Genomic DNA, 25,688 nt, shown 5'->3' with positions numbered 1-25,688 from the left:
AGTGTTATCCCCATTTAACAGATGAAGAAAGAGATGCAGGGAGAGAGGCTAATTCACAGTAAAGAGAATTTATTGTAAAGCTAATTAAACTTAAGTTCAGAGCCCTTCATCTGCATATTCCCCTTCCAAGCCCTATACCTAATTTTGTAGTCACAATTTTGTATTCTTTTCTCCATTATGAAGGTCCCTCACAACCTGATCTGCTCCTATACAGAGAGGTTTAATAATTAACCCAAATTCACATAGGACTGGTTTTTTTGCTTGCTTTTTTGGGGGTTGTTTTGTTTTTAAAGATTTTATTTTTCCTTTTTCTCCCAAAGTCCCCCAGTACATCGTTGTGTATTTTTAGTTGTGGGTCCTTCCAGCTGTGGCATGTGGGACACCACCTCAGCATAGTCTGATGAGCAGTGCTATGTCCGCGCCCAGGATTCGAACTGGTGAAACCCCGGGCCGCCGAAGCAGAGCGCACGAACTTAACCACTCGGCCACCGCGCCAGCCCTAGGACTGGTTTTGATTTGATCTGGAAAATATATAGTCATACAAGAAAATGGAAAAATAGTATTCATTATTTTTCCCCAGAAGAATCCTAACTGGTATCACTGTCTTGGAGTCTTTCACCACTATATTCCAAACTACACACCACTAGCACCACAAACAAACAGTCATAGAATACTACTTTCACTGTGGTACTTCTGAATTTGAATGACTCCTCAATATCCAACAGATCAAATTTCAACTTCTCAGTCTGGTTTTCAACCTCACCATCACGCAGACACATATACACATTTTTAAGTATTTAAATAAGTAATCTTATCTCCAACTATTTACATAACATTTATTTTATTCTTTTTCTCCATCAAACTTTCCTTTAGCCTTGTTTCTGATTTGCCAAACTCTCAGCTAAAACTTTCCTATGTTCTACTATTGTTCACACTGTTTTTTTTAAATCATATATTCTGGCCCCTGATCTTTCAACATTTTCAAACTTTATGGAATGTCATATTCCCCCCCCCCCAATAAGCTATAAATCTCTCAGAAAGAGACTAAATTTCAGTTACTTTATACTCTGACCTGGCACAGTGCCTGGTACATAGCACTCACTAAATACTTTGCACAGGTGAATATTCTAGGCCTACATTTACAAATGCAAACCTCTCCTTCACCTAAATTCAAACAGGATTTTATCTGTGCCTTCTTATGACACGGGTTGCATTCTTCAATCTAAGTTATAGAAATAAACCTCCTCCAATTAAAACAAAAAGTCTTCTTACACTGAATGTATAGTGCTGTATTTCAGATCTATAGTTGATCCCATTCTGAATAGCATATCGAGGCCCAAAGACTGGTCACATCTTTATCTTCTCCTTTCTCTCTTCTCTTACTACCACCTTCATGTCTGAGGTGGCTATGAATTTGGTGAAACAAGTCGTCAATCACCAAATACTGAAAATAAAAGAGAATCTTTTCCAAATTAAAAAGATCAGTGCTTATACCTGTCCTCTTTCAAATTTACAACTCAATGTGACTAGGAAAACACAGGGTCTCAGTGCTGACGTAAAAGTACAAAACAAAGATTAGAGTTCTAGGTCAATGATTCCCAGACAACTAAAAAAAAAAAAATTATTTAATTGGTAAGACTGACAAATGATTCATATTTTTAATTTTGTCAAGAAAGGACTTGGGACCAGCCCCGTGGCCGAGTGGTTAAGTTCGCGTCCTCTGCTTAGGTGGCCCAGCGTTTCACTGGTTCAGATCCCGGGCGTGGACATGGCACCGCTCATCAGGTCACACTGAGGTGGCGTCCCACATGCCCCAACTAAAATATGTACTGGGGGGATTTGGGAAGAAAAAGCAGGGGGAGAAAAAAAGAAAGGACTTAAAATGGGAGGGGCATTTTAAGTCAAAAAAAGAATATAATTTTAGGAAAAAAAGAAAGAACCCATTAAATTGGAAAATCTGACATTATGGCTGATTAGCAAGTTTCAGGGAAGTAGACTGGGAACTGCTATCATAGATATGTCAATTAGTTTCAGCTTAGACCAAATCTCTTTACCCTAAATGAGACTTTGTTTGAAATGAAATGTTATATCTTCAAAGACGTCCACAAAGCATAACACTAAAGCCAAACCAAGTAATTTAAAAATCAAAATAAGGAAAGCTTATTTCTTCCCTAGCCACCAGTCCCTTCCCTCACAAAAAAAAATCTTACATGTGACTGGTAGACTCCCCAAACAGAAGAGCAGCAAAAAGTTAAATGCCAAGTTTCTTTTATGCCAAGAAAACTTGCAAAGACCTTTGCAATTGTAAAGACGCTCCTATCAAATGATTCCGCAATTAAACTGTATATCAGGTCCCTATAATACACAACAAGAATACCCTGGTTTGATTTAGTGTATACAATCAGGTTGCTACAACCAAAATATAAACTTGCTGTAGCCTGCTTCATTCATTTCCTTGGAAAAAAGGTATAAAGCCTCTTTGCAAGTGTTTTCCTGTCTTAATGCAGACCAATCTACTGTCTGCCAAATAATCCTTTCAGGTTCTTTAATACTGCCCTCCCAACCCATCTCTTCTAAGAAGCCTTGGTAAAAACTAGGTCTCCAATTTGATAATTATTTATCTCACTTCCTTTTCAGCTTTTAAGAACCTGTGTTTCATTGTTTCTCTGTAGCGCTTGTTCTGTGCAACACTGTTATCCTTCAAGGTTTAAGGTAATTTCTCTGTTCTCTAAATATCCATAGCCCTCTACATGTGCCACTTTCACAATACTCGTATTTCTACACTGCATAGCACAGCATAGCCATTAAGCATATGGTTCTCAAATAACTGTCATTGATTAGCTGGGTGACCTTGGGCAAGCCACTTAACATTAACAGTGCCTCAGTTTCCCTATCAGTAAAATGAGGATAACATTTGTACATACCTCATAGGGTTCTTCTTAAGAGTAAATGAGCTAATATACAAAAAGTTCTTAGAACAGCACTTGTTATATATTAAGTACCATTTAACTATCTAGTCTTAAAATCATTCACCTAATTCAAATCTCACCATTCTACCATAAATTCTTTTTGTGGTCCAAAGTTTTATCTTTTTCTCTTTTGAATCCCACTATACAGCCTGACAATGCCCTAAACAGGGAGGCAAGTAAAAACGTATTTGTTGAATTAATTAATGCCGAATTCTCTGATGGAGCAGCTCTGAGAGAGCTTTGTAAATGTTCTCTAGTTACTCGTCTGTATTTTAAGTTCCTAACAGTTCTCAAAATTTTCAAACAAAAACTAATCCTACAACAGAGGGAAATAAACAAGTACTCAAGGATGGTCTGAGACAAGGATTAAAACTTCTACTCTATAGCAGCTCCAATCAACTGCTAGTGATTACTAAGCACTGTCTCAGATTCTGAGGCCCTTACGGCCTCATGGTCAGAGCGCCATGATCAACTAATCTTGTCTACCTTTGTTTGCTGGGATAGTACAAAGTGGAGACACTCATTTTTTCATTACCAATCTGGAGTTTGACCCTAACGAGCCCAACCTCCCCAAGAAAATTTATTTAAAATTCCATATTTTCTCTTACAACTTCACACAAGTTTTGCCTTTTACTCTATAACATATCCATGTTTACTTAAATTAAAAAATATATTTTCCTCCGATCTGTGAATAAAACTGATGCTCCAGGGAGATGTGTCACGTTTCTTCTGTGGTTTCTTAACCCCCTGGTACCTAATATCTCCAGGTGCAGCACTACCTCATTTTGAGAAACACAATCCTAGACTACACGTTTCCTGCAGTACATTGCTTTTGCATCCTCCCACTAGCAACCAAAATACTACTCCCTGAATAACCAGAAGTTATATGACAGAATAATAATAGCACCTATATTTTAATACTGCTTAAGCGTTTGTAAGATGATTTTCTATCTCATTTAATATTCACATTTTAAAGAATTCAAAAACATCAAATTATAATCATGTATCAACTAAATTGTGTGACGTTTGTAAGTGAGTTTTCACTTTTCTCCAAAGTGGAAGCATGATGCTAGAACATTAGCTAGGAATAAATCAGATAAACTTCTAAAATACGATGCTAACATATCTTCAACAGGATAAATGCTATTGCTAAAATTATCAGACATCGTTACAATACTTGAACACAAAAGCTGTCTTTCCTCTTATAAAATTCCTAATAATTTAAATGTGTTATATTCTAACCATATCATCACTGTCCTGGGTCTACTTGTGACAAAAATTGTATTTAATGGCTTAATGTTTCAATCAAAACAATTCTTTTCGTCAGGGAATTTGATCAAACGAAATTACAGGCCCACATGATTTCCATCCTAGTGGACTTGAAGGTCAACAGCAATGAACAGGTTACATAAAGCTAAATTGTCAACTCATCCTCCTTTATGTGATCAATTCTAAATACAAAACAAATTGCAAATTCTCTTGTAAGTTAAAGCAAAAAACGCTTCACTTTCCCTCCCTTGCAAAAACAAACTAAATTGGATTTATGGTGGATACGAGCCCCCACCAATGGATTTAAGGGCAGCAGGGAATGGCCTCTTCCATAACGCCTTACAAATTTGTGCAAAGACGATATATTGACGCAAAGAAATCCCTTCAAAAAGGGAGAAGCAGGGGCGAGAAGAGGGCTCAGCTGCTCAGAGGTCTCATTAGAGGAGGAGGACCCGGGAGGCGGGGGAGGGAGAGCAGAGAACCTCACCCACGGCGGGCCCCACATGTGAAGCTTTTGGAAAGACAGTGGGGGAAAAGCTGAGCTGCTTTCGGTTTAAGAGCAGAGACATGGCGCTAGGGTCCCCCGGCTTGGGGAAGATTAAAAGACCTCTCCTAGCAAGTTGCCCCCAGGCAAGGCTGTGCCCTCCCCTCCGAGGCCTAGGAAAGAGGCGCCATGACGGGAATGCACGTCCAGGGACGCAAGGCTACAGTCTCAAGCTCCAGCAGCACGACTCACCTGGAGCCCCCGACCCAGTTCATCTCCCCAAAACTTCTGAGAAGACACTGGGGTTCTGACAGCTGCACTTCAGACGGCTCCGTTCAGGGCTAAGCCACAGCTTCCTCGGTTTCAGCCCGCTCCTCTCCGGCCCACGGACCTATAGCCCAGCCTCCCTACAGCCTTTGCGGCCTGGTTAGGCTCCTTCCGCGTCTCCCGGCAGCCTCTGCGGTTTCTGCGGCGACGCTGTCCTGATAGGGCCGCAGGGGACGCCGTGGGAAAGCAGCGCGTCCGAAGGAGGAAGAACACAGCAGTTTCAACCGGTCGGGCGAAGGAACCCTCAAGAAATCAAGTGTCGGGCTGTGGCCGCAGGGTTAGTGTTTCAAACCACCCCCACCATAGTTTTATTTACTTTGGTGTAGGTCTCAGCCTTTTTCTTTTTAGGTCAAAGAACAGACTGAGGGGAGAAAAAGAAGGCAAGAACAAAGATATGGATCCGTAATCCTCAAGATGATGTTTCCATTCCCACATCACTCCACATCCAAATCCTTTAAATATCTTTCACGTGCAGTTTCAATATTCAGTACACAGTTGTTTATTAGAAATATTGCGCTGTAGTAACTTACCATTTTGTGGGTTTCTTAGAGAGCTTGATCAAAACTGGGTTTAGCTGTAAAGACCCAAAGACTTTAAACACCTTACCGAAAAAAATCTCAAAACGAAAGTTGGATTTTAGTGATCGTTTCTGTGTTATGTTTGTATATCCTCACAAAATGTTTATCTTACACACTGTTCTATGATATTTTGGTTAGAAACTAGAAATCTCCTGTACCAAACAAATGCACAAAATGGTTTTTTTTCCCCAATTGTCATGATTGTTTTCCAGATTTTTAATCTGGGCAACCTCTCATTTTCAAATATGATAGATTTTCTGTTAACTCATTGGGAAATAGTGCCTAAAATATAGTTGCCTAAAATAGGATTATGTGCCCTGGTAGACATCGTTTAATCATAGAAATACTGATTTTTGTCACAAAAATTCACCAAAGTATATCTATCATTGGTTTGAATTAAACCAAGTGAGTATAGCATTTCAGAACAAATTAGTCTTCGTCATGGAGTAGCTCATCGTTTTTCAGTAACTAAACCATACAGTCGAGTCAGAAGCAATGGCCCAGTGCGTTAGCCTTTCCTACTTTCAACATTTTGAAACAGGTACAAATTAACTAAATTAACTAGAAGGGGAAAATAATTTTATAGAGGATTGACTGACCTTTTAAAATATATTCTATAGGTAGAGACATAAAGGACAGGTTGACCAATCTGTTGAGAAGAGTCAAGAAGTGGGAGCTGGATAGAACCGTGTCTTCTCTCTGACTAGAGTCACTCCTTTCCTTCCAGTCACAGAGAGGCAGTGGAAGTGGTCAATTAGGCTAAGGAAAGATTAATCTATGAGATACATCCTCAGACAAGATATTTGCTGGGTTTTCCTTCACAGCAAAAGACATTTCATTATGAACCAGTTATTAGGTGGTTATTTGTAACAGATGAAATATTGACCTAAGATCTCATCTTCATTGTGTTTGTGGCTCACATGAATAAGGCTAGCATGACTGGTAGATAATGAGTCAAATGCTGTGCTATTTTAGGGCCAGTAGGGCAATTAGGTAATCTCGGGTCAGGAAACAGTTCAAGAAAGGAATACAGCACAGATAAAATACTACTTAGCATTTGCTGAGAAGGAAATGCATCCCAAATCTTAAACCTTAATTTGTCTTTACTGCTAAAAATTATTTACTCTCTGGTGATTTACTATCTAAACACATAATACATATTATCTACATTATACATTTTTATTCATATACTTATATATGTAGGTCTCTTTATTATAAAAATTTATTTCTGATGTTTTACTGTTTAGAAAGCATGTAGTTTTCCTAATATATGTGTATATATATAGTCTCTAATATATATATAAAGTCTATTTAATCCTGCTCTTCCATGGTTGTTGGTAATGTCCACTGTGACACTGACATTGAGAGTATCACACTTGAGAACAGAGTAATTTGATAATTATTGCTTATTTTTTAACTTTCATTCATTTTCAAGATCTTTTTTTAAGATTATTTCTCCTCTCTTAAGAAAAATTTTAATGCTTTCCCATGTAAACACATGTAAAGTTGAGAAGATTGAGTGGAAATTAGGCTGAATTATGTTTACTATAGTAACAAGTGACTTTTTTTCACTCTTTTTTTCTCACCTAGTTTGAAATTCAAACTAAATTAGCATTCTTTCTGCTTTAATTGCATGGCAATATAAAAAATGAAAGAAGTATCTTGACATTCTTAGTTTCTTACTTAAATACCATATATTTCCAACTGGAATTATGTATCTGTTTTCCTATCATCTTGAATTCTTCCTCTGCCTTCCCTGAAGTCTTGAGCTTGGTCTCAGATGCTAGGACCAACCCTGACTCTTGGGGGTAGGGTAGAGTGAAGGGTGGGAGTGGAATTAAAATGGTGATAGTTACATCTGTACTTAAGTGGCTCATCATTAGGTCAAATCTCACATTAACCTTTTCCCCAGTTCTAGTAACTGGCCTCCAACCTTCCCTGCACCACAATTCCGGTAACCAAATTTCTGTCTTTCTATCTTGATTATTTTCCTCATTCTAACAAGTCTTTCACTCAAGCCAATAAAAGCTTGTTCCTATACCCTAGCTTCATTATCAGTTGATAAACTGACCTACCTACAACTAAGTGCAGGCCTGATTTGATCTCTAACCTTCTTTGCTTCTAGATTTCCCACTGCCCTGCTCCTCCCCTGATGTGGCTGTCCTATGCCAGTGATGCAGGCCACTTGCCTCGACTGCCAGCTGCTTGCTGACCGGCGTAACCCTCTGTGTAAGTGTTCTGCCTGGCTGAACATCCTCCTATCACCCCCAGCTAAGTTTACCCTGGCCCTCCACCTGTCTTATCACAGTCAGGAGATGTGACATAAAGAATTAAAGTTTATAAGGGTAAGAGATCCTTACTTTGACACGTGAGAAACGTGAGATTAGGAATAAAAGATTTTGAAAATAACCACTATAACACTATGATCTCTACATACAGACTTAGAAAGTCTCAATGGAATGAATGATAGATTGTGCTGCTAATATGGTCAGCTATAAAAGAAATTTGCATGAATTTGCCACTCATGTATTAGTCAGTCTGCTGAATTGAATGCAAACAAATGAAAAGAGACCTGTGATGATTCTTGAAATTCATATAGGTACATGGGAAAGGAGTTTTAAAAGTTTAAGGCTATTGTTACTTATGAAAAGGAGAATAGTTCTTTATTCACAGTAAACTGAATAATGAAGATCATTCAACACTGAAACAGGTTTTATATTCTAGCACAAGGGTTGGCAAACTTCTTCTGAAGAGGGCCAGATAGTGAATATTTTAGGCTCTGTTTCATCTATCCAGCTCTGGCTCTGTGGCTTGCAAGCCATAGAAAATAAGTAAATAAATAAATGGGTGTGGCTGTGTTCCAATAAAACTTTATTTATGGACACTGAAATAAAAATTTCATGTAATTTTCATGCACCACAAAATATTATTATTCTTGTGATGTGTTTTCAACCATTTTAAAATGTAAAAACTGTTCTTATCTCAAGGGCCATAAAAAAATAGGTGGCAGGCCAAATTTGGCCCACTGGTTGGGTTATAATTTGCCAACCTCTGTTCTAATTTAATGCATATCTTCCCAGGCTTCCAGTTGACTAGAAATGTGTATGTATGTTGTGGGGGGTGGTGGGTGTGGGGAAGCAAAAATGCTTTTGCATATTCGAAAACACACTCATCCTTACCTAAACATTTTACATATTTAAAAGTATGCAGAATTTTGCTTGACTGTTTAGCAGTTTAAGTCCTCTATTAGGGATGTAGGGAAAATTTTTTTAACACTCTTTGTTTGAATCAAATAACCAAAGTGGGAAGTAGCCAATAGATTATCTCTAAGCCTAAACAAAACAAGCAAAACAAAAGTTTGCAAAAGACAAAGAACTCTCAAAAAAGGTCCCAGAGAAGCTATTTCCACCATCTAACTCCAGTTGGATTCCCAAATGGTTAACTTTAGGTTATAAAGTCACACACCTCCAAGTAACAACTATCTAAAGGACGCAAGAGGGTGGTAGAAGTGAAACACTGCTCTTTTTTATTCAATAGTCACCTTGTAAATAAATACCAGTGCATCAGATCTCCATTGCTAAAAATAGCAGTTGTGGGGCTGGAAGATTTTTATTGTAAGGACAAGTAAACATAGAGATGGAGATATAGCAAAGAACTATTTTCTATAATGCAGAAGACTTCTCTCCTATTTATTTACAAAATATGCCCTCAATTACGACTTGTCTGATAGATTCTGGGACTTCATGAGAAACACAGGCAGAAAAAATAAAATAAAATGGGACTGAAAAACAGATCTAAGTATTTGATAGTTTGCTTTCTCCAGTGTCCCTCCCGCTTGTCTCTTTCCTCTCTCTCCCTTTCAGATTCAGTCCATACCCTTTCACATTCATTCCATATCCTTTTCACATTCATTTCATGTTGGTCCTCTTGCCCCTCCTCCCTCATCTCCCTAGCTCCTTCTGCCTCATCTCGTTTTATAGCGCTTGGAAATTTCCTTTTCTTTCTGCTCTTCCCCTTGTGGTATCTACTAAAACCTTAGAGGAGTGATGTATATTCTGAAACTTCTGTGCGTTTCTAAGTGACGCTGAGCATGCTCAGTAGCTGGGGCAGGTTTTGTCGCCCGCAGCTGCCCTGATTCGACCTTTCCCAAAATAGACATTTAACTCTTTGGACTCCTGCCTAAGGATGTAATTCGCTTTGCTTTCTCCTCATTTTCAAGGTTCAAAGGGAAGCGGCGAGGATTCCAAGGTCCCACCATCCTCACAGCCAATGAGGGGCCTGTGAGGGAGGAGCTTGGGGCAGCTTAGTGCAGCTTGAGCTTCTGAGGGAATCATCCTCAGTAGGTGCAGTGGAGTCTGAGCTCCGCTGCACCTGTCACAGCAGAACAAAATTGAAAAAAACAAAAGCAAAATTTAAGAAAAGAAGAGAAGAAATGCTGCGGACTATGGAACCCTGTAGGACTTTCTGAAACATTTGCTGGGGATTCTGGTGGATCATGATCTTTTAAAACCAATTCTTTTTGAAGCCGGTTTGGGTAATTGGGAAAATGACACATATGCTAAATGCAGCAGCTGATCTAATGAAATGGACCAGATCTAGCGCTGCTAAAAGGGCTGCCTGCCTGGTGGCTGCGGCATATGCTCTGAAAACCCTCTATCCCATCATTAGCAGGCGTTTAAAGCAATCTGGCCACAGGAAGAGAAAAGAAGCAGCTTACCCGACTGCAGAGAACAGAGAAATACTGCATTGCACCGAGACCACTTGTAAAAATTCTTCGCCTGGAGTGAATGCAGATTTTTTCAAACAGCTACTAGAACTTCGGAAAATTCTCTTTCCAAAACTTGTGACCACTGAAACAGGGTGGCTCTGCCTCCACTCGGTGGCTCTGATCTCGAGAACATTTCTGTCTATCTATGTGGCTGGTCTGGATGGACAAATCGTGAAAAGCATTGTGGAAAAGAAGCCTCGGGCTTTCATCATCATATTAATCAAGTGGCTTATGATTGCCATCCCTGCTGCCTCTGTGAACAGTGCGATAAGGTACCTGGAGTGCAAACTGGCTTTCATCATCAAATTACTCAAGTGGCTTATGATTGCCATCCCTGCTGCCTCTGTGAACAGTGCGATAAGGTACCTGGAGTGCAAACTGGCTTTGGCCTTCAGAACTCGCCTAGTAGACCATGCCTGTGAAACCTATTTTACAAATCAGACTTATTATAAGGTGATCAGTATGGACGGGAGGCTGGCAAACCCTGACCAGTCTCTTACTGAGGATATTATGATGTTCTCCCAATCTGTGGCTCACTTGTATTCTAATCTGACCAAACCTATTTTAGATGTAATCCTGACCTCCTATACGCTCATCCAGACTGCTCCATCCAGAGGAGCTAGCCCAATTGGGCCCACCCTATTAGCAGGGCTTGTGGTATATGCCACTGCTACAGTGTTGAAAGCCTGCTCTCCCAAATTTGGTAAATTGGTGGCTGAAGAAGCTCATAGAAAAGGCTGTTTGCAGTATGTGCACTCCAGAATTATAGCCAAGGTTGAAGAAATTGCCTTTTACAGAGGACATAAGGTAAGATAGAAATTAAGATGATGGGTGAAATGTGAGACTGTTCGAGCTGCCACTGCAGTGCTAGATACCATCTGTTGTACTGTTGATGGACCCACTTCTTTAGCGTTTTAGACTCCGATGACATCTAAACCTGTACTAGAATGTATGCTTCCTTACCCTTTTTACTCACAAGTTGTTAAAGAATTATAGAGTGCAAACTTTTCTAAAGTTTCATGAGAATAAAATTTTCAGCACTCAGTCTACTTAGCCTCAGTTACCCAAACATGCTCAGAATTATCTCTGAAGCATTTTCTTAAAACTTAAATCCTAATTGGTTGTAGAACATTAGAAGAAAATGTGTTTGGAAACTGAGTAAACACATGTCCATTGAGATGGAAAATTTAGGATGGTATTCTCTTGTTGTTACTATTGAGGGCCCTTTGTTTTTAAGAGGAAAAAAAACCCTGTCCTTTTACATGAAAGACAAGTTTAACAATTTTGCATGCCTGGTCAGCAATGGAGGGTCCTCAGTCCTAAGAAGTGCAGGAGAGTGTGTCTCACAAATGGCATTTCCAACTCTTAGTTAATGTTCAGCACCATGTTTGACACAAATAAAAAGAGGCAGTGAAATGAAATTTTGTCTGGCTTTGAGAGAAAAGCTAAGATTAGAGAAGAAATGAGGAGGAGAAAAGGAATTTCAGAACGTTATTTCTGAATACTAAAGATTTTCGACATTAAGCAGATCCCTAAAATAGTTAGCCTAATTACATAAACTTCCAGAGCATTGAAGTAACCTCAGAATATTAAATACGACCAAATTTTTTAAGGTGATGCATCTGAAATCTTAATACAAATGACTTAGTACAAATGAAATATTCAGGTATTCTTAAGTTGAAATGGTATTTTAATTCCCAAGCAGAATTATTTACTTTTTGAAGCATCATTAGTTATCAAGACAAACGTTTACAGTAGTAGGAATCTGAAGAAGAAAATTTAAAGCAAATTTAGGACTTCTACTCCCCCTTGAAAATTGTCCTTATATGTTGTATTAGTCATATTGACTTGTGATTCTTCTTGAATCATTGAACTCAGTGATTTAAATTATACCATGCTGTAGGCTTCCGGCATTTAAGACAAAATCCAGCAAATTGAGTTAGTTCGAAAATGGAATCTAATTACACATATGTGTGTCATGTGTTTATTTTCAAATATTTTTGGTGTGATCAAGAAGGATAAAGTTCTAACATTGTTTACTCATGTCTTATAGAATATCGTTTAATTTTAACCTCATGCATGTAATTTTGAAATAAAAATTATAAATCACTGACATGTACTTTATATTTACTAAGCATCATGGGTTTTTTTCAATAATATAGGTGTGACCAAATTAAATAATAATGACTCATTCTTATATTAATCTGTATTTTTTAGTTGTTAGAATCATAGATCATACTATACTAAGTAAAACAAAATAATGTGTACCTATCTTTAAAGAAAGCCTTCAGACATACAATATTTACTTTTATAACTCATGCTGGGTTCTTGCCTCTTTTTCCCTCTATAGGTGGAAATGAAGCAACTCCAGAAAAGTTACAAAGCTTTAGCCGATCAGATGAACCTCATTTTATCCAAACGTTTGTGGTACATCATGATAGAGCAGTTCTTGATGAAGTATGTTTGGAGCAGCAGTGGACTGATTATGGTGGCTGTACCTATTATCACTGCAACTGGCTTTGCAGATGGTGGTAATGACATTTATGCTTAATCTTCAATATATGTTTAGGATTATTTCTCTTGAAGGTGTCACTGCTGGTTTTGTGTGAGTGAAACTGAATATGTAGCCATTTTTCTGTGGTCATTAATGGTCAGAAACAAAGGCAGACTTTGCAACATCCAATAATAATACCTGCAATGTGAAAGGAGATAAGTGGCTCAAAAGTCCTTTCCAGTTGTGAGATATTTCAAATTAATATCTTGAAAAGCAGTGTAAGTTCTCTCCATGTGTTTTAAACTTCAGTTCTGCACATCCCATGTATTTAGTCTATAAATATTCTATAACTGGATCTGCCCTGTTTTGTGATTTGAAGAGTTGGTTGACTACATTAGGCAACTAGGAATATTGTTTTAGGAAGTGCTTCACACCATGGAAGGAGATCTCCTCTACTTGTAGGTAACATAGATAAACCTCCTATGTAGCATGATTTGGTGGCATTGTGGGGGTAGGGGTTGTCAAGCTGCCCCTGTCTAATTCTAGCTATCACCACCCCAGTGGTTTTTACCAACATTTTTCATCTTTGGGATAACTAAGAAAGATAAGGACAACAAGAACAATATTAAAACGTTCTGTAATACTTGAGATGGGAGTTTGGGTCTTAATGGGCAGAGACAAAGGGGAGTTAATTAAAGTAGCAGCATTTTCTGCTCTTCCTCCAAAATAAAACGTTCCCCCTTCTCTTTAAAAACCACTTGGTCAAAATTGGCCTTAGTGTTGAAGTAACTAAATAAAAGCATGGGCTTTGTAGTAAGACAGAGCTTAGCTCAACTCTTGGCTTTCCCTCTTCCTGCCTGTATCCTCTTAGTCATGTTAATTAAACTCTGAACCTCCATTTCCTCATCTGTAAAAGGAGAATTGGAAAGGCTACTTCAGAGGACTGTTGGGAGGATTTAACAGAATAATGTTTATAAAGTACAGAGCATGCTCTTGACGTTCTTGATACAGAGTGACAATTATTACCTAGGAAACAAAAGGCAACACTGAGAATAAGGTAACAGAATTCACACTATTTTACGGCTATTTTTGGTGTAGAATTAAGAATTAAGTTATTTGTTTGAAGTCATCTAATAAAAACAAGTAAAAGAATTACCCTATACTTTAATATTTTGAAACAGTGCTTCAATGCTTTAACCAATTATTACAAAAAAACTTGTCAAATTTCAGTCATTCTTAACCTAAAATTGTTCATTTTAGTAAATTGGAATTTGTCAATCCCATGTGATAAGACTGTAGATATACCAAATATACTCCACAACTCAACTGTCTAATACTGTGTTTAGACCACTGGGAAACTGAATTTTATCTATTTTTATGTTTTCAAAGTTTCATTTTTTAAAAAATCATTTAAAAAGTTTATATTGAATAAGGTGTTGTTAGTAATAGTATTTTTAGACATAATCCTTTCATTATAAGATAAAATAAATTGCTTTTTCAAAAAAGTATTGGAGAAAAAAATGACACAAAAATTTATGGTCTTGAGATTAGTTTTAGTAAGACACAACAAAATTATCAGATATTCATAGTGGATCTAAGTATATGGATGTTTTAAAAGGTTCGTATATAACGTATAGAGACAACACCAATGACAAGATCATGGTGTAGTTCTCTTAGTGCTTGGAAGCACGGGTCTTATTACAAAACCCCAGAGTATTCAACATAGAGCAGAGAAAATGCAGCTATTAATGGTGACAAATTAACCCCACAGAGACCAGTAAGAAGTAAACAGTGTATGCAAAGAATCTAACAATCTTATTTCTATGGGTGATGTAATAAGATATTTAAAAATAAATCCTGAAAATATCATATTAAATTAAAGAAACAACATTAAAATTTCAGATTGAAATTATGATAATCACAGTGATGCAAGTAAAATAAAGTAATTCTTAAAGCTTCTTTTCAAAAGAGGATTTTATACAAAGAGAAGCAGTATAAGAATTTCATAGAAGAAAAAAATAAATTCGTATGACAGCATTATTATGAGAAGGTGCTTCAATATCTTCTGTAATTTCTAATGTTACTATATATACGCTTATAATGTTTGTACGTATTTACTAAAGACATTTGACCTACAATGATTTAACACATGAAAATATTGTTAGCGTTTTACTCATACAAAATTATTTTTTCTAAATAATGATATATCTTTGAGGCTTTAGGTCTTGGAATTACATATCATATATTCTAATCTAATCTTCAGTCTTAATTTACACTTATGCCCTGAGTTGTCCCTTATGTTAGAGATGAATTAAATACATGATACTGTATATTTTAAAGCAAAACTAGGTGGAAAAAGTGGGTGAATGAGAGAAGAATGGCAAAGAGAAAAGGGAGAAAAAGTAGGATAGAGGAAAAAAAGACAATACAATAAAGAAGCAGGCCACTGTTCAGATCTTGACTCAGCTATTTAGTAGTTATCCATCCTTGAGAAATTTGCATAAACTTTATATGCCTCAGTTTTCCTCTCTTAACCATAGGTATAGTAATATATATCTTACAGAATTATGAAATTGTATATAATGTATTTAATGTGCTTTGAAACAGTTCTCAGCAAGTAGTAAGAATTCAGGTGGATCATTGTTAATATTTATTCTATTCTTACCATGTGGGCTCTGGCATCAGATTGCCTGGGTTCAAATGCTTACTCTTTTGCTTACTAGGCTATGACTATGGGCAAGTCATTTAACCTGCTTGTGCTTCAATTTCCTCATTTCTGAAATGGGAGAAATTATAGCAGGGTTGTTAGGAGGATTAAAGAAGAGTACATGTGTAAAACTTAGAACAATGCCTGCTTCATCAAAAATGCTCAATAGACATTTGCTGGCACGATTATTGTTGTTAAGAGAGCAAGACATTTAAAAGTGATTAGGAAGTCAGAGGTAAAAGTGCAGATAGGAGGAAGAGCCTGCATAGTTTTTTTGGAGGAGAAAAGAAAAATAGTTTTGTAGTAGATTTGTTATACCACCCACCTACAACTTCAAGTGAAATCTTATGGTTAGGACAGGATTATGTTTATATTCAAGTTCACATTACAAAATTGCATGTGGAATCATGCCATTTTCACTCATACGAGGAGCTTAGAGGTCATCTAGTCTGGAGCCCCAGATTTGCCTCAGGGCACACAGATGGTTAGTGGAAGCACTAAGGATAGAAGACATTATGTGATTCCTAGTGTGTTACTTTTCTTACCTTCATCACGCTACCTCCATTTAGCTATATTGGAACTTAGTCTATAAGGGACTTAACTTAGTTTGAGACCAAGCAATCGTGGGAGCTAATGCTTGAAATAGAGGCATTGAAATAGTTAATTATATATAGTTTCTATTATATTTTCTTAGAGGACATTACCCCTTTCTTTGCTTTGTATTAAGAGAAAGACTGAAATTATGTCAAGAAAATAGTTACCTGGGAGCTGTATCTCAATTTTTTAATATTATAGGCCACTTTTCTTCTCTTCATATCAAAAGCAGTTCTGGGCAAGGCCAGGGAAAGCTACTTATAGGTCCCTTTTGCCGGACCTTATCACAGACACCTGACAGGCAGTGAAGAGAGCACCTAAGCCACTAGCACTGCCAGTAGCGTCCACATGTTGGTGATCTGCTAACGTGAGGTGGCACATCAGAAGTAGCAACTGAAAGCACTCTTAGGAATGGAACTGAACTCTACCATAACCCTCATAACATGGGTGATATTTTATTCCTAAAATGTACTTCCAACAAGATGATCTCCATAGCTCCTGCTGCAGGAGTATGTCTCATATTCAAATGCCAAATTGTTGAAATATAATTTTGTATTTGGGTCAGTTTACATATGACTACTCTCTTGTTGACCAATTATTGTCACAGTAATTATCAGTACATATCAAAGACATAATTTTTAGCTGTAATTAGCTATTCGTGTCAGGAGCTATAATTTTTAAAGTATAACATACATGCCCACAACGGCACAATCATTAGTGTACCACTCAGTGAACTGTCACAAAGTCAACCCATACACGTAAGCACCACTGAGAAGAAACAGAACCTTACCTTCATCCTAGAAGCTCCCATCCCAGAAACCCCTTCCCAGTCTTATCCTCATCTTCAACCTCCTACCCCCATCCCCACTTCCTCCTGCCCCTGCCCCCATGCCACAGCAAAGGCAGGCATTTTACCGATCATTCATTAGTATTTGCTGGGTTTTGAGCCTTATATAAATAGTATCATGCAGTACGTATGAGAGTTTTAGTTGCTCCACATCTTTGTCAATGTTTGATGTGAGTCTTTTTCCTTTTAGGCATTCTTATGAGTGTATAAGCGTGCTTCATTGTAGTTTTAATTTGCATTTCTCTGATGACTGAGGAGGTTAAGCACTTTTCATTTGTTTATTGGCTACTTGGATAGCCTTTTTTATGAAGTACCGATAAGTTTTTTCTTCATTTTTAAACTGGCTTATCTGGTTTTTGCTTGTTCATTTGTAAAGCTCTTGTGTATTCTGTAATGAGTAGTTTGTCAGATACACACACACACACACACACACACGCACACACACACACTCAAATCTCTTTTCCCACTCTATTCTTGCCTTTTCAGTCTCTTAAGTGTCTAAGAGAAGTTCATAATTTTAAGATAGTTCAATTTATCAATCATTTTCTTTGTTGTTAGTGCTTTTTTTGTCCTGTTTAAGAAATATTTGCGTCACCCAAAGTCATAGAGTTATTCTCCTATTTTTTTTTTTTTTGAGGAAGATTAGCCCTGAGCTAACTACTGCCAATCCTCCTCTTTTTTTTTCTGAGGAAGACTAGCCCTGAGCTAACATCCATGCCCATCTTCCTCTACTTTATACATGGGACGCCTACCACAGCATGGCGTTTGCCAAGCGGTGCCATGTCTGTACCCGGGATCCGAGCCAGCGAACCCCAGGCCATCGAGAAGCAGAACGTGCCAACTTAACCGCTGCACCACTGGGCCGGCCCTCTCCTATTTTATCTTCTAGAAATTTATTGGTTTTTCATTTCACATTAAGATCATCAGTTAGAATTGATGTTTATATATGGTATGAGGTAGGGTAAGATTGAGATTTGTCAAGGTGGCAAAGATAAAACATAAATGACAAGAAATAAACTCAGATTGTAAGTCCAAAGAAAAAAGTACAGAAGGGTAGCCTGCTTTTTTAATTTTTAAAAAATTGATAGACTATTTTCTTTAGAATAGTTTTAGGTTTACAGAAAAATTGAGCAGAAAGTGTTCAGTTCCCAAATTTCCCCTCCTCCCATAATTTCCCTTGTTATTTACATCTTGTATTAATGTGATACCTTTGTTATAACTGATGAACCAATATTTATACATTAGTAACTGAAGTCCATAGTTTACATTAGGATTCACCCTTTGTATTGTACAGTTCTATGGGTTTTGACAAATGTATTACATAACCTTAGTTTTAAATCCTTTCTCACCTTTTCAGTGAAATAGCAACAGATGTGACCGTGTTTCAATATATCCTTTTATTAGCAGAGCTGAAAATAGCAGTAAAATGAGAAGATATAATGTTAAATATTAAATCCTTAAGTGAGGCACTTTTGACAACGTATTCAAAATATTTGGTGAGGAAGATAAAATGTGTTGATCTGGGATACAAAATAGGTGAGTGCTTTAGGTCATGAATTTATATCTCTGACACTGAGGAATGTACCCTTCTCACAGAGGCTATGCAGTTGGCTGTTGTATGCATGGCAAAATACTACTGGCACTGCTCTCACAGTACTTTCCAAAGAACAATCCGTAGAATAAAAGTCAAATGAAATCTGTCCAGAGCTATTTGTAATTTTGTTGCTAAAAGCACGAAGAAAACCCAATAGGCATTAATCTGCTAAAGCGACGTGGAAAGTACCATGCCATGTCAAACACCAGTTCATCTGTGCTAGTGTTTTTACTTCTTAACAGAGACTGTCAGTAAAAGCTACTATTTAAACCGCTTTTAACCCAAATTCATAAAATCCCATGATTATTTTAGATCACCAGCCAGATTCTCTATGAGCCAAAACTATTCTTAGTGCTTTAACTGATTCAGCAATTCACTATTTTGGTAGCTTGCTGAGAATCTTTCGGTAATTTTTTTGTGTCTATCTAAATTTTGTCACACATTTAAATGTAAGAATATCTACATTCTGTTTCCAATCTATTTATTCAATCACATTTTTCACTCCTCACTTATACCAGCACTCAAAGCCTTTCTTTTTTCATTCCTCAGGGAAACTCACTCACTTCAAGGGGGCTAACAGGAGTCCTCTAGAGCAGTGACAATAGTAGGGCTAGGAGGAACCACATTGGACTATTTGTCCTCTTTTTTTTTTAAAGATTGGCACCTGAGCTAACAACTGTTGCCAATCTTCTTTTTTTCCTTCTTCTTCTTCTCCTCCGCAAAACCCCCCAGTACATAGTTGTATATTCTAGTTGTGAGTGACTCTGGCTGTGCTATGTGGGACACCACCTCAGCGTGGCCTGCTGAGCGGTGCCATGTCCGCGCCCAGGATCCCAACCAGCGAAACCCTGGGCTGCCAAAGTGGAGCTCAGGAACTTAACCATTCGGCCACCGGGTGGCCCCTAGACTATTGTAAAAGGGCCCCATGAACTCATGGTGATTCTCATACTCGGGTGAAATCAGTGCCTGACACCAACCCATGCTGTAACTTGATCAAGCTGTTTATCATTCAGTTGGCATTGCTTGAAGTTTCCCTTCTCTGTCCTGTTGCTTATACTATACTTATGATCTATTGAAATTATATGTGGTCTTCAAGGCCTCACTCACAGTCTACTCCTCCATGAAGCATTTCCTGTCTCTTGCAGCAAGAAATGATCTTTGCCTCCTCTAAACACCTCCCATTGACTCTCTTCATAGGCTGCCCTGCATAGTTATTTGGGAACTTATCTTCTCTCTCCTACCAAACTGTAGGCTCCCTAAGGAAAGAGTCTGAAAATCACATTTATCCTTGCATGTCCTATAGCACCTTGCCTAATTTCTTGCATATCTAGGTGTTCAGTAAATATCTGCTGAGTGCATTTTACCTTATATTATGCGTGGATCTCTTTCAAACCCAGCTGAGCTGTCTGTGAGCAAGTAAATATGAAATTATCTGGTAGTCATAATAGGGCATAAGTTAAATATTTGCACTGATATGGAGAAAAAAAACCTTTGCACTGAGATAAGTCAGAGAACAATAAATATCAAAGTTAGACTATGACTATCTATATCACTCTAATTTCTTCATTAATTTTCAGCATTTAATTTAGAACTTTGGAAATAATCTATAGACGGGCCAGATAGAGACTCAAATTGTTGGAAAGATTAAAATAATGACTTGGAGAGAACAATTTTGAAGAATGAGACTAAATTAAATAGATATGCGATAATAACTAGAGAAAATAATAACAGCTAACATTTAGAGAACTTATTATAGGCCATAGATTAGACTAACACTTCATTTGTATTTCACCTTAAAACAACTCTTTGAGATAGAATTGTTTGAGATAGTATTATTGTCTCCCTCATTTACAAATGAGAAAATAGGCATGGAGAGGATAAGTGGCAAGTTCTACTTACCTTACTACCTGCCAATAAGTAGTAAAGCCTGGATTCAAACCTAGTCTGACTCCTCTTAACCGTAATTCTGCATTGACAGTAATTTAGGATGTTCATTCATCTATCCATCCCATCCGTGCATCCATGCATCCATTCAATACACATTAAGGAGTACTATGTGCTGGAGACTCTGCTGAGTACTAGGAATAAAGAATAAAACACACATTCTTGACCCTTAAGAAACTTAAAGTCCATTGGAAAGGCCAGCAAAAGTTTCCAGGGAAACCTTTACTAAAGAGTTAACTCTTGAAGAAAGAGCTAGACAAAGAAGGAAGAGAAGTATATTGAAGTCAGAAGAAATCATGTATGCAAATAGCAGAGGATAAATAGAGTGTTGCATGTTTGGGCTGCCGCTAGACTGTAGAGTGAGGGTTGGTTGAAACAGGTAGACAGAGGCTGGATTATGAGGGTCAGCTAACTTGCATTTCTATTAAAGGAACTACACTAGAAATATTTGCTTGTATTCCTATTAGTAGTATTTTATTGACCAAATCCATAGTATTTGATTGCCTAGCTGTAATAAGGGCAGGGAGTTGAATTTGGAAAAAGTTAAAAGAATGCTAAGTGAAAATAGTCATAATTCCTATAGACTTACTTTTGTTCCAAGTCTCCTTCTAAAAAAATAATGAAACAAAAGAAAGCTTTAAATAAAATCTCGTACAAATATTGTATTTTCAATAATTCATTAAATTTCTAAGAAATTGCTGGTACTAATGAAAAATTTACATGTGGTTGTTTTGGCCATAATTTCATCTGTATAAAATAAAACATTTAGTTACTTGAAAAAACTCAATAGTTTTGTAGTTTGCTTTTAGATCTAGAGGATGGCCCCAAACAAGCTATGGTTAGTGAACGGACAGAAGCCTTTACTACTGCTCGAACTTTATTGGCCTCTGGAGCTGATGCTATTGAAAGGATTATGTCTTCATACAAAGAGGTACTTGCATTTCTCATCATCAATTTGATTAAAATAAGATATATGAAAATCAAGCAAAATGTAAATTACAAGATATACTTAGTATTTTGGAAACATTTTTCTCTACCAAACATTGCTAAGAGTAAGGCAGCCCTCCCAAGTATATTGCTGCTAATACCCTTTAATTTTTACACTTTCAATTATAACTCCTCTTTTTCTGTCTATAGTATGATGTATTTGTTTTTAATTAAAAAAAAAAACCACACCCCTAGGTGTGGATTCTGGAGCCAGAGTGCCTAAATTTAAATTCTTGCTCCAGTATTTACAAATTATATGAACTTACTCAAATTCCTTAACCTGTCTGTGTCTGTTTCATCATCTGTGAAATAAGGATAATGATAGCATTGACTTTGTAGGGTTGTTGTGAGTTAATACATGTAGAATGTTTAAAACAATACATATTAAGCAGTCACTAAATGTTAGCCAATAATATTACTTATATACCTTGCAAACTTTTACTCATCCTTCCTGACAAGTCAAGCCTCACCAACCACCTCTAAAACCCTCTTGTGATTCCACCTTCTTTCCGCCTTCGTTGCAGAGTCTGGCTCTACCTTCTCTGTGTTCACAGTACACCTGGTGCTTTACCACATTGTAATTGACTATCCCCTGCACCAGGCCCTGAGTGGAAAGCAGGAACTGTCTTACTCAGCTTTACATTCTTAATATCCATTTTAATGCTTGGAATGTTGTACGTGGTCAATAAATACTTGCTGAAAGAATGGTAATGACCTGCAAATATCACAGTGTTAAGACTGGAAATCATTTTATTCAGTTCAGATGTTACATAATATTCCCATGGACAGACATTCTCACTATTAATTACTCTTGTGGCTTTTGTATCAATATAAATTGCCAGAGCATCTTTATAAATTTAGCTGCCTATTAAATAAGCCTCAAATAAGCCATATAAAAGAGTTACAAAGTTTGTGATTTACCCACAAAACTTTTCAGTCTCATTCAACAACTGATTTCTTGAATTGGGTTAAAAAAATAAAAGTAAAACCAGTTGTTTAGGGCCACGTACCAAACCAACTCAATTTTAAAAAATTTTTCAAATAGTAATTTTGATAATCTGAAGACACAGTTTTGAGGATAGGTTTTTTGATTAATAAATTACTTATTAAAATTAAATGACAAATCAAAATTTTGGCCGTCTCACATTAAAATACTTTGGTATCTAAGTCACAGAAAGAATATCAATTAGTTTTTCTACATTGTCTCCGACACAAAAACTGATTGCATTTTGCTTTATTTTGGCTGACTGTGCTTTGAATCACAGAATGTTCACTTCTAAAGAATCTTATTGCTGCTATGACAGCACATGAAAGCATCATGCATTCTCTGCTAGCTCCAGAGGGAGCAAGGGTCCTTTTTAGAGTTAGAGTTCAAGGGCAAACCCCCTGTCTTATATCCCAAAGTAATTTGTCCACAGTCACATTCTCAGGTTTTTTCAGACACTCTTGGCCCGCTCCACCCTGACTCCTGGTCTACTAACTCCTTGCCTCCTGCTTTTCTTTAATTGACCTCTACATTTGGTTTTGGACTTTTTATTTTTTTATGCAAATATATTTAGCCAGGTTTCTTTTGAATCCATATTTTGTTAATCCTTAGCTCTGTTTTCCTCTGCTTGAGAACTCAGGAGATTTTTGTGGATAACATTTGAGAAATTACCCTTTAAATAGCTATAACATTAACATATAGAAATGCGATACTAATCCAGCTACAGACCTCTCACACAGTAGAAACACGGTAGAAAGCTTTTGACAGTAATATGCACTCTTTTACTGCTTGTTTTGCACACACAAAAATCTTACACAAATGTCAGCATTGTTGTATTATTCCACAATTTATTGTTTAAGAGACATTTACTAGTGACCTGCCTCGCTTACTGGTTCCAGTTTCCTAGTAAACATTTCTGTAAGGGAATGGTTTTTGTGCTTTCCTTTTCACTGAGAAAGATGGTCTTGACAGGAGATGAGTCACCTTTCACAGTACCCTGACAACAAGGTGTTCTTTTAATAGAAAAACAGCAGGAGATTCAGCCTAAATTGGATCACTGGCAGGATAGGAGCAAGGTACCACTCTATTGAGCCTTATGGACTAAAGCAGAGATTTATCTCATCTTATCTTTAATCTCACCTAGAAAACAGTCATATTTAATGTTTTTCTTTGGGCATATAAATCATGTTTGGCTTGAAAAGAAGCTGAATTGTGGAATTTGGACTGAAAAGGAGTTGAAGATTTACATTGAGCTCACTCCCAATTTTGGTATCCTCTAGCAGGGATATTTTCTCTGCCAAGCTTAGGAATTTTGACAATTTGACTCAGAAGCATTCATTTCTAATAAGAAAAATATGTATTTTTCTTCTATTTAAACCCTATTTTAAATTGAAAAAAGATATCAAAATAAAGGATCATAATTTCATTGAATGAACTTAAGCTTTTCACAAAATTTCTAATTTTCTGGAAATGAAATCTGTCATTTGAACGAGTCAAATCAGAAATTTGACTAAAGATTTATTTATTTATGAAGATTTTATTTTTTCCTTTTTCTGCCCAAAGCCCCCCGTACATAGTTGTGTATTTTCAGTTGTGGGTCCTTCTAGTTGTGCTATGTGGAACGCTGCCTCAGCATGGCTTCATGAGCAGTGCCGTGTCTGTGCCCAGGATTCCAACTGGTGAACCCTAGGCCGCTGAAGCAGAGCGTACAAACTTAACCACTTGGCCCCGGGGCTGGCCCCAAAAGATTTTTTTTTTTTTAAGATCGGTACCTGAGCCAACATCTGCTGCCAATCTTTTTTTCCCCTTCTCTCCAAAGCCCCCCAGTACACAGTGTATATTCTAGTTGTAGGTCCTTCTGGTTCTGCTATGTGCGATGCTACCTCAGCACGACTTGATGAGCGGTGCTAGGTCTGCACCCAGGATCCAAACCGGCAAAACCCTGGGCCGCTGAAGTGGAGCGTGAAAACTTAACCACTTGGCCGTGGGGCCAGCCCCTTGACCAAAGATTTTTAAGTCTCACTAATATTCTGAAATCTTTACATTTTGTTTTTAACCGTGACTTGAATGAATAATTTTTTATGTGTTTTATAATCCCAATCAAACTTACATTGACACGTTGCTATGTTGCTCTCTTGAGAAACTTTTTACCGTTACTTGTTTTAGTTATCAGATATGTTATTTATTTTTCATGTATAATAAAATAGGATCTTTAATATTAAATCAAAAAGCTTATATGATTGCATATTTTTTTAAGTCTGTCTTGAGTATATTAACTCTATTTTATTTCTCTGTGTTGGTTTTAGATCACTGAATTAGCAGGCTATACTGCTCGAGTGTACAATATGTTTTGGGTCTTTGATGAAGTGAAAAGAGGCATTTATAAGAGAACTGCTGTCATGCAAGAGTCTGAAAACCATAGCAAGAATGGAGCTAACATAGAATTATCCCTCAGTGATACGTTGGAAATCAAAGGTATTAGACTCAAATTTTTTTGTATTTTTCCTGTATTTAAGTGTTTATCAACAGAACTAAAGTTTTTTAGAAGCTAGTCTTTAACAGATAAAAGAAACCAACATTTATTTATTTAAATAGTTATTCCTAAACTTAGTATTGCAGTGTGAGGAGTGGTGACTAACATTACCATTAAAAAAAAATTGTTACCTTTATTTAGAACAAAATTTCTAGAATTATTTTTGGAAACTGCACATATGGCAGAATGAATTGTTTGCTTTTAAAAATCAAATAACAGAATTAGAACTAATGTCATATTGTTCTTCATCATCCTATGTTTTTAAACTTATTTGGTTATCATATTTTTAAAAATTATATATAAATGTCTTAATTCCCTTTCTGGGGCACCGTGTTTTTTCTGTAAGAAAGGTTAATTTAGAGAAACAAGTAGTTGTAAAGAGTATGGCTGGGTTATATCAGATAGAGTTTAGCTTTGCTCTCATTATGATGTTGACATTAGGTTATTGGTAAGTAATGTTTCTGAGAAAGATTTTCCAAGTAGATGTGTCAAAACGTCCAAATTTACGTTAAACTTTTCTTTAGATATAGATATCTATATTTCACTTGGTTTTCTGATTTGTTACTGTGAATTATCTTTATAACGAATTTATCTATGTTGCATTATAC

The 25,688-nt window shown here is 36.9% G+C and overlaps 1 protein-coding gene and 1 pseudogene across 1 annotated transcript in view; one reads left to right on the top strand and one right to left on the bottom strand.

The window, feature by feature from the left end:
• The window catches only part of LOC138919743 (regulator of DNA class I crossover intermediates 1-like), a 72,475-nt pseudogene extending 67,333 nt beyond the window's left edge, over positions 1–5,142 (bottom strand).
• Positions 5,143–5,187: 45 nt separating this feature from the next.
• Positions 5,188–25,688, top strand: part of LOC138919977 (ATP-binding cassette sub-family D member 2-like) — a 129,993-nt gene continuing 109,492 nt past the window's right edge. The window contains exons 1-6 of the mRNA XM_070246836.1: positions 5,188–5,326; positions 7,753–7,856; positions 9,847–11,202; positions 12,746–12,926; positions 21,385–21,506; positions 24,854–25,022. Coding sequence (XP_070102937.1) covers positions 10,174–11,202; positions 12,746–12,926; positions 21,385–21,506; positions 24,854–25,022 — 1,501 coding nt within the window. The 5' untranslated portion in view covers positions 5,188–5,326; positions 7,753–7,856; positions 9,847–10,173. The remainder of the gene's footprint in view (positions 5,327–7,752; positions 7,857–9,846; positions 11,203–12,745; positions 12,927–21,384; positions 21,507–24,853; positions 25,023–25,688) is intronic.

The sequence above is a fragment of the Equus caballus genome, chromosome 21 (genome assembly GCF_041296265.1).
Source record: "Equus caballus isolate H_3958 breed thoroughbred chromosome 21, TB-T2T, whole genome shotgun sequence".
Lineage (NCBI taxonomy): Eukaryota > Metazoa > Chordata > Mammalia > Perissodactyla > Equidae > Equus > Equus caballus.
Note: the sequence above shows the minus strand (reverse complement) of the source record. Positions and strands in the feature narration are given on the sequence as shown.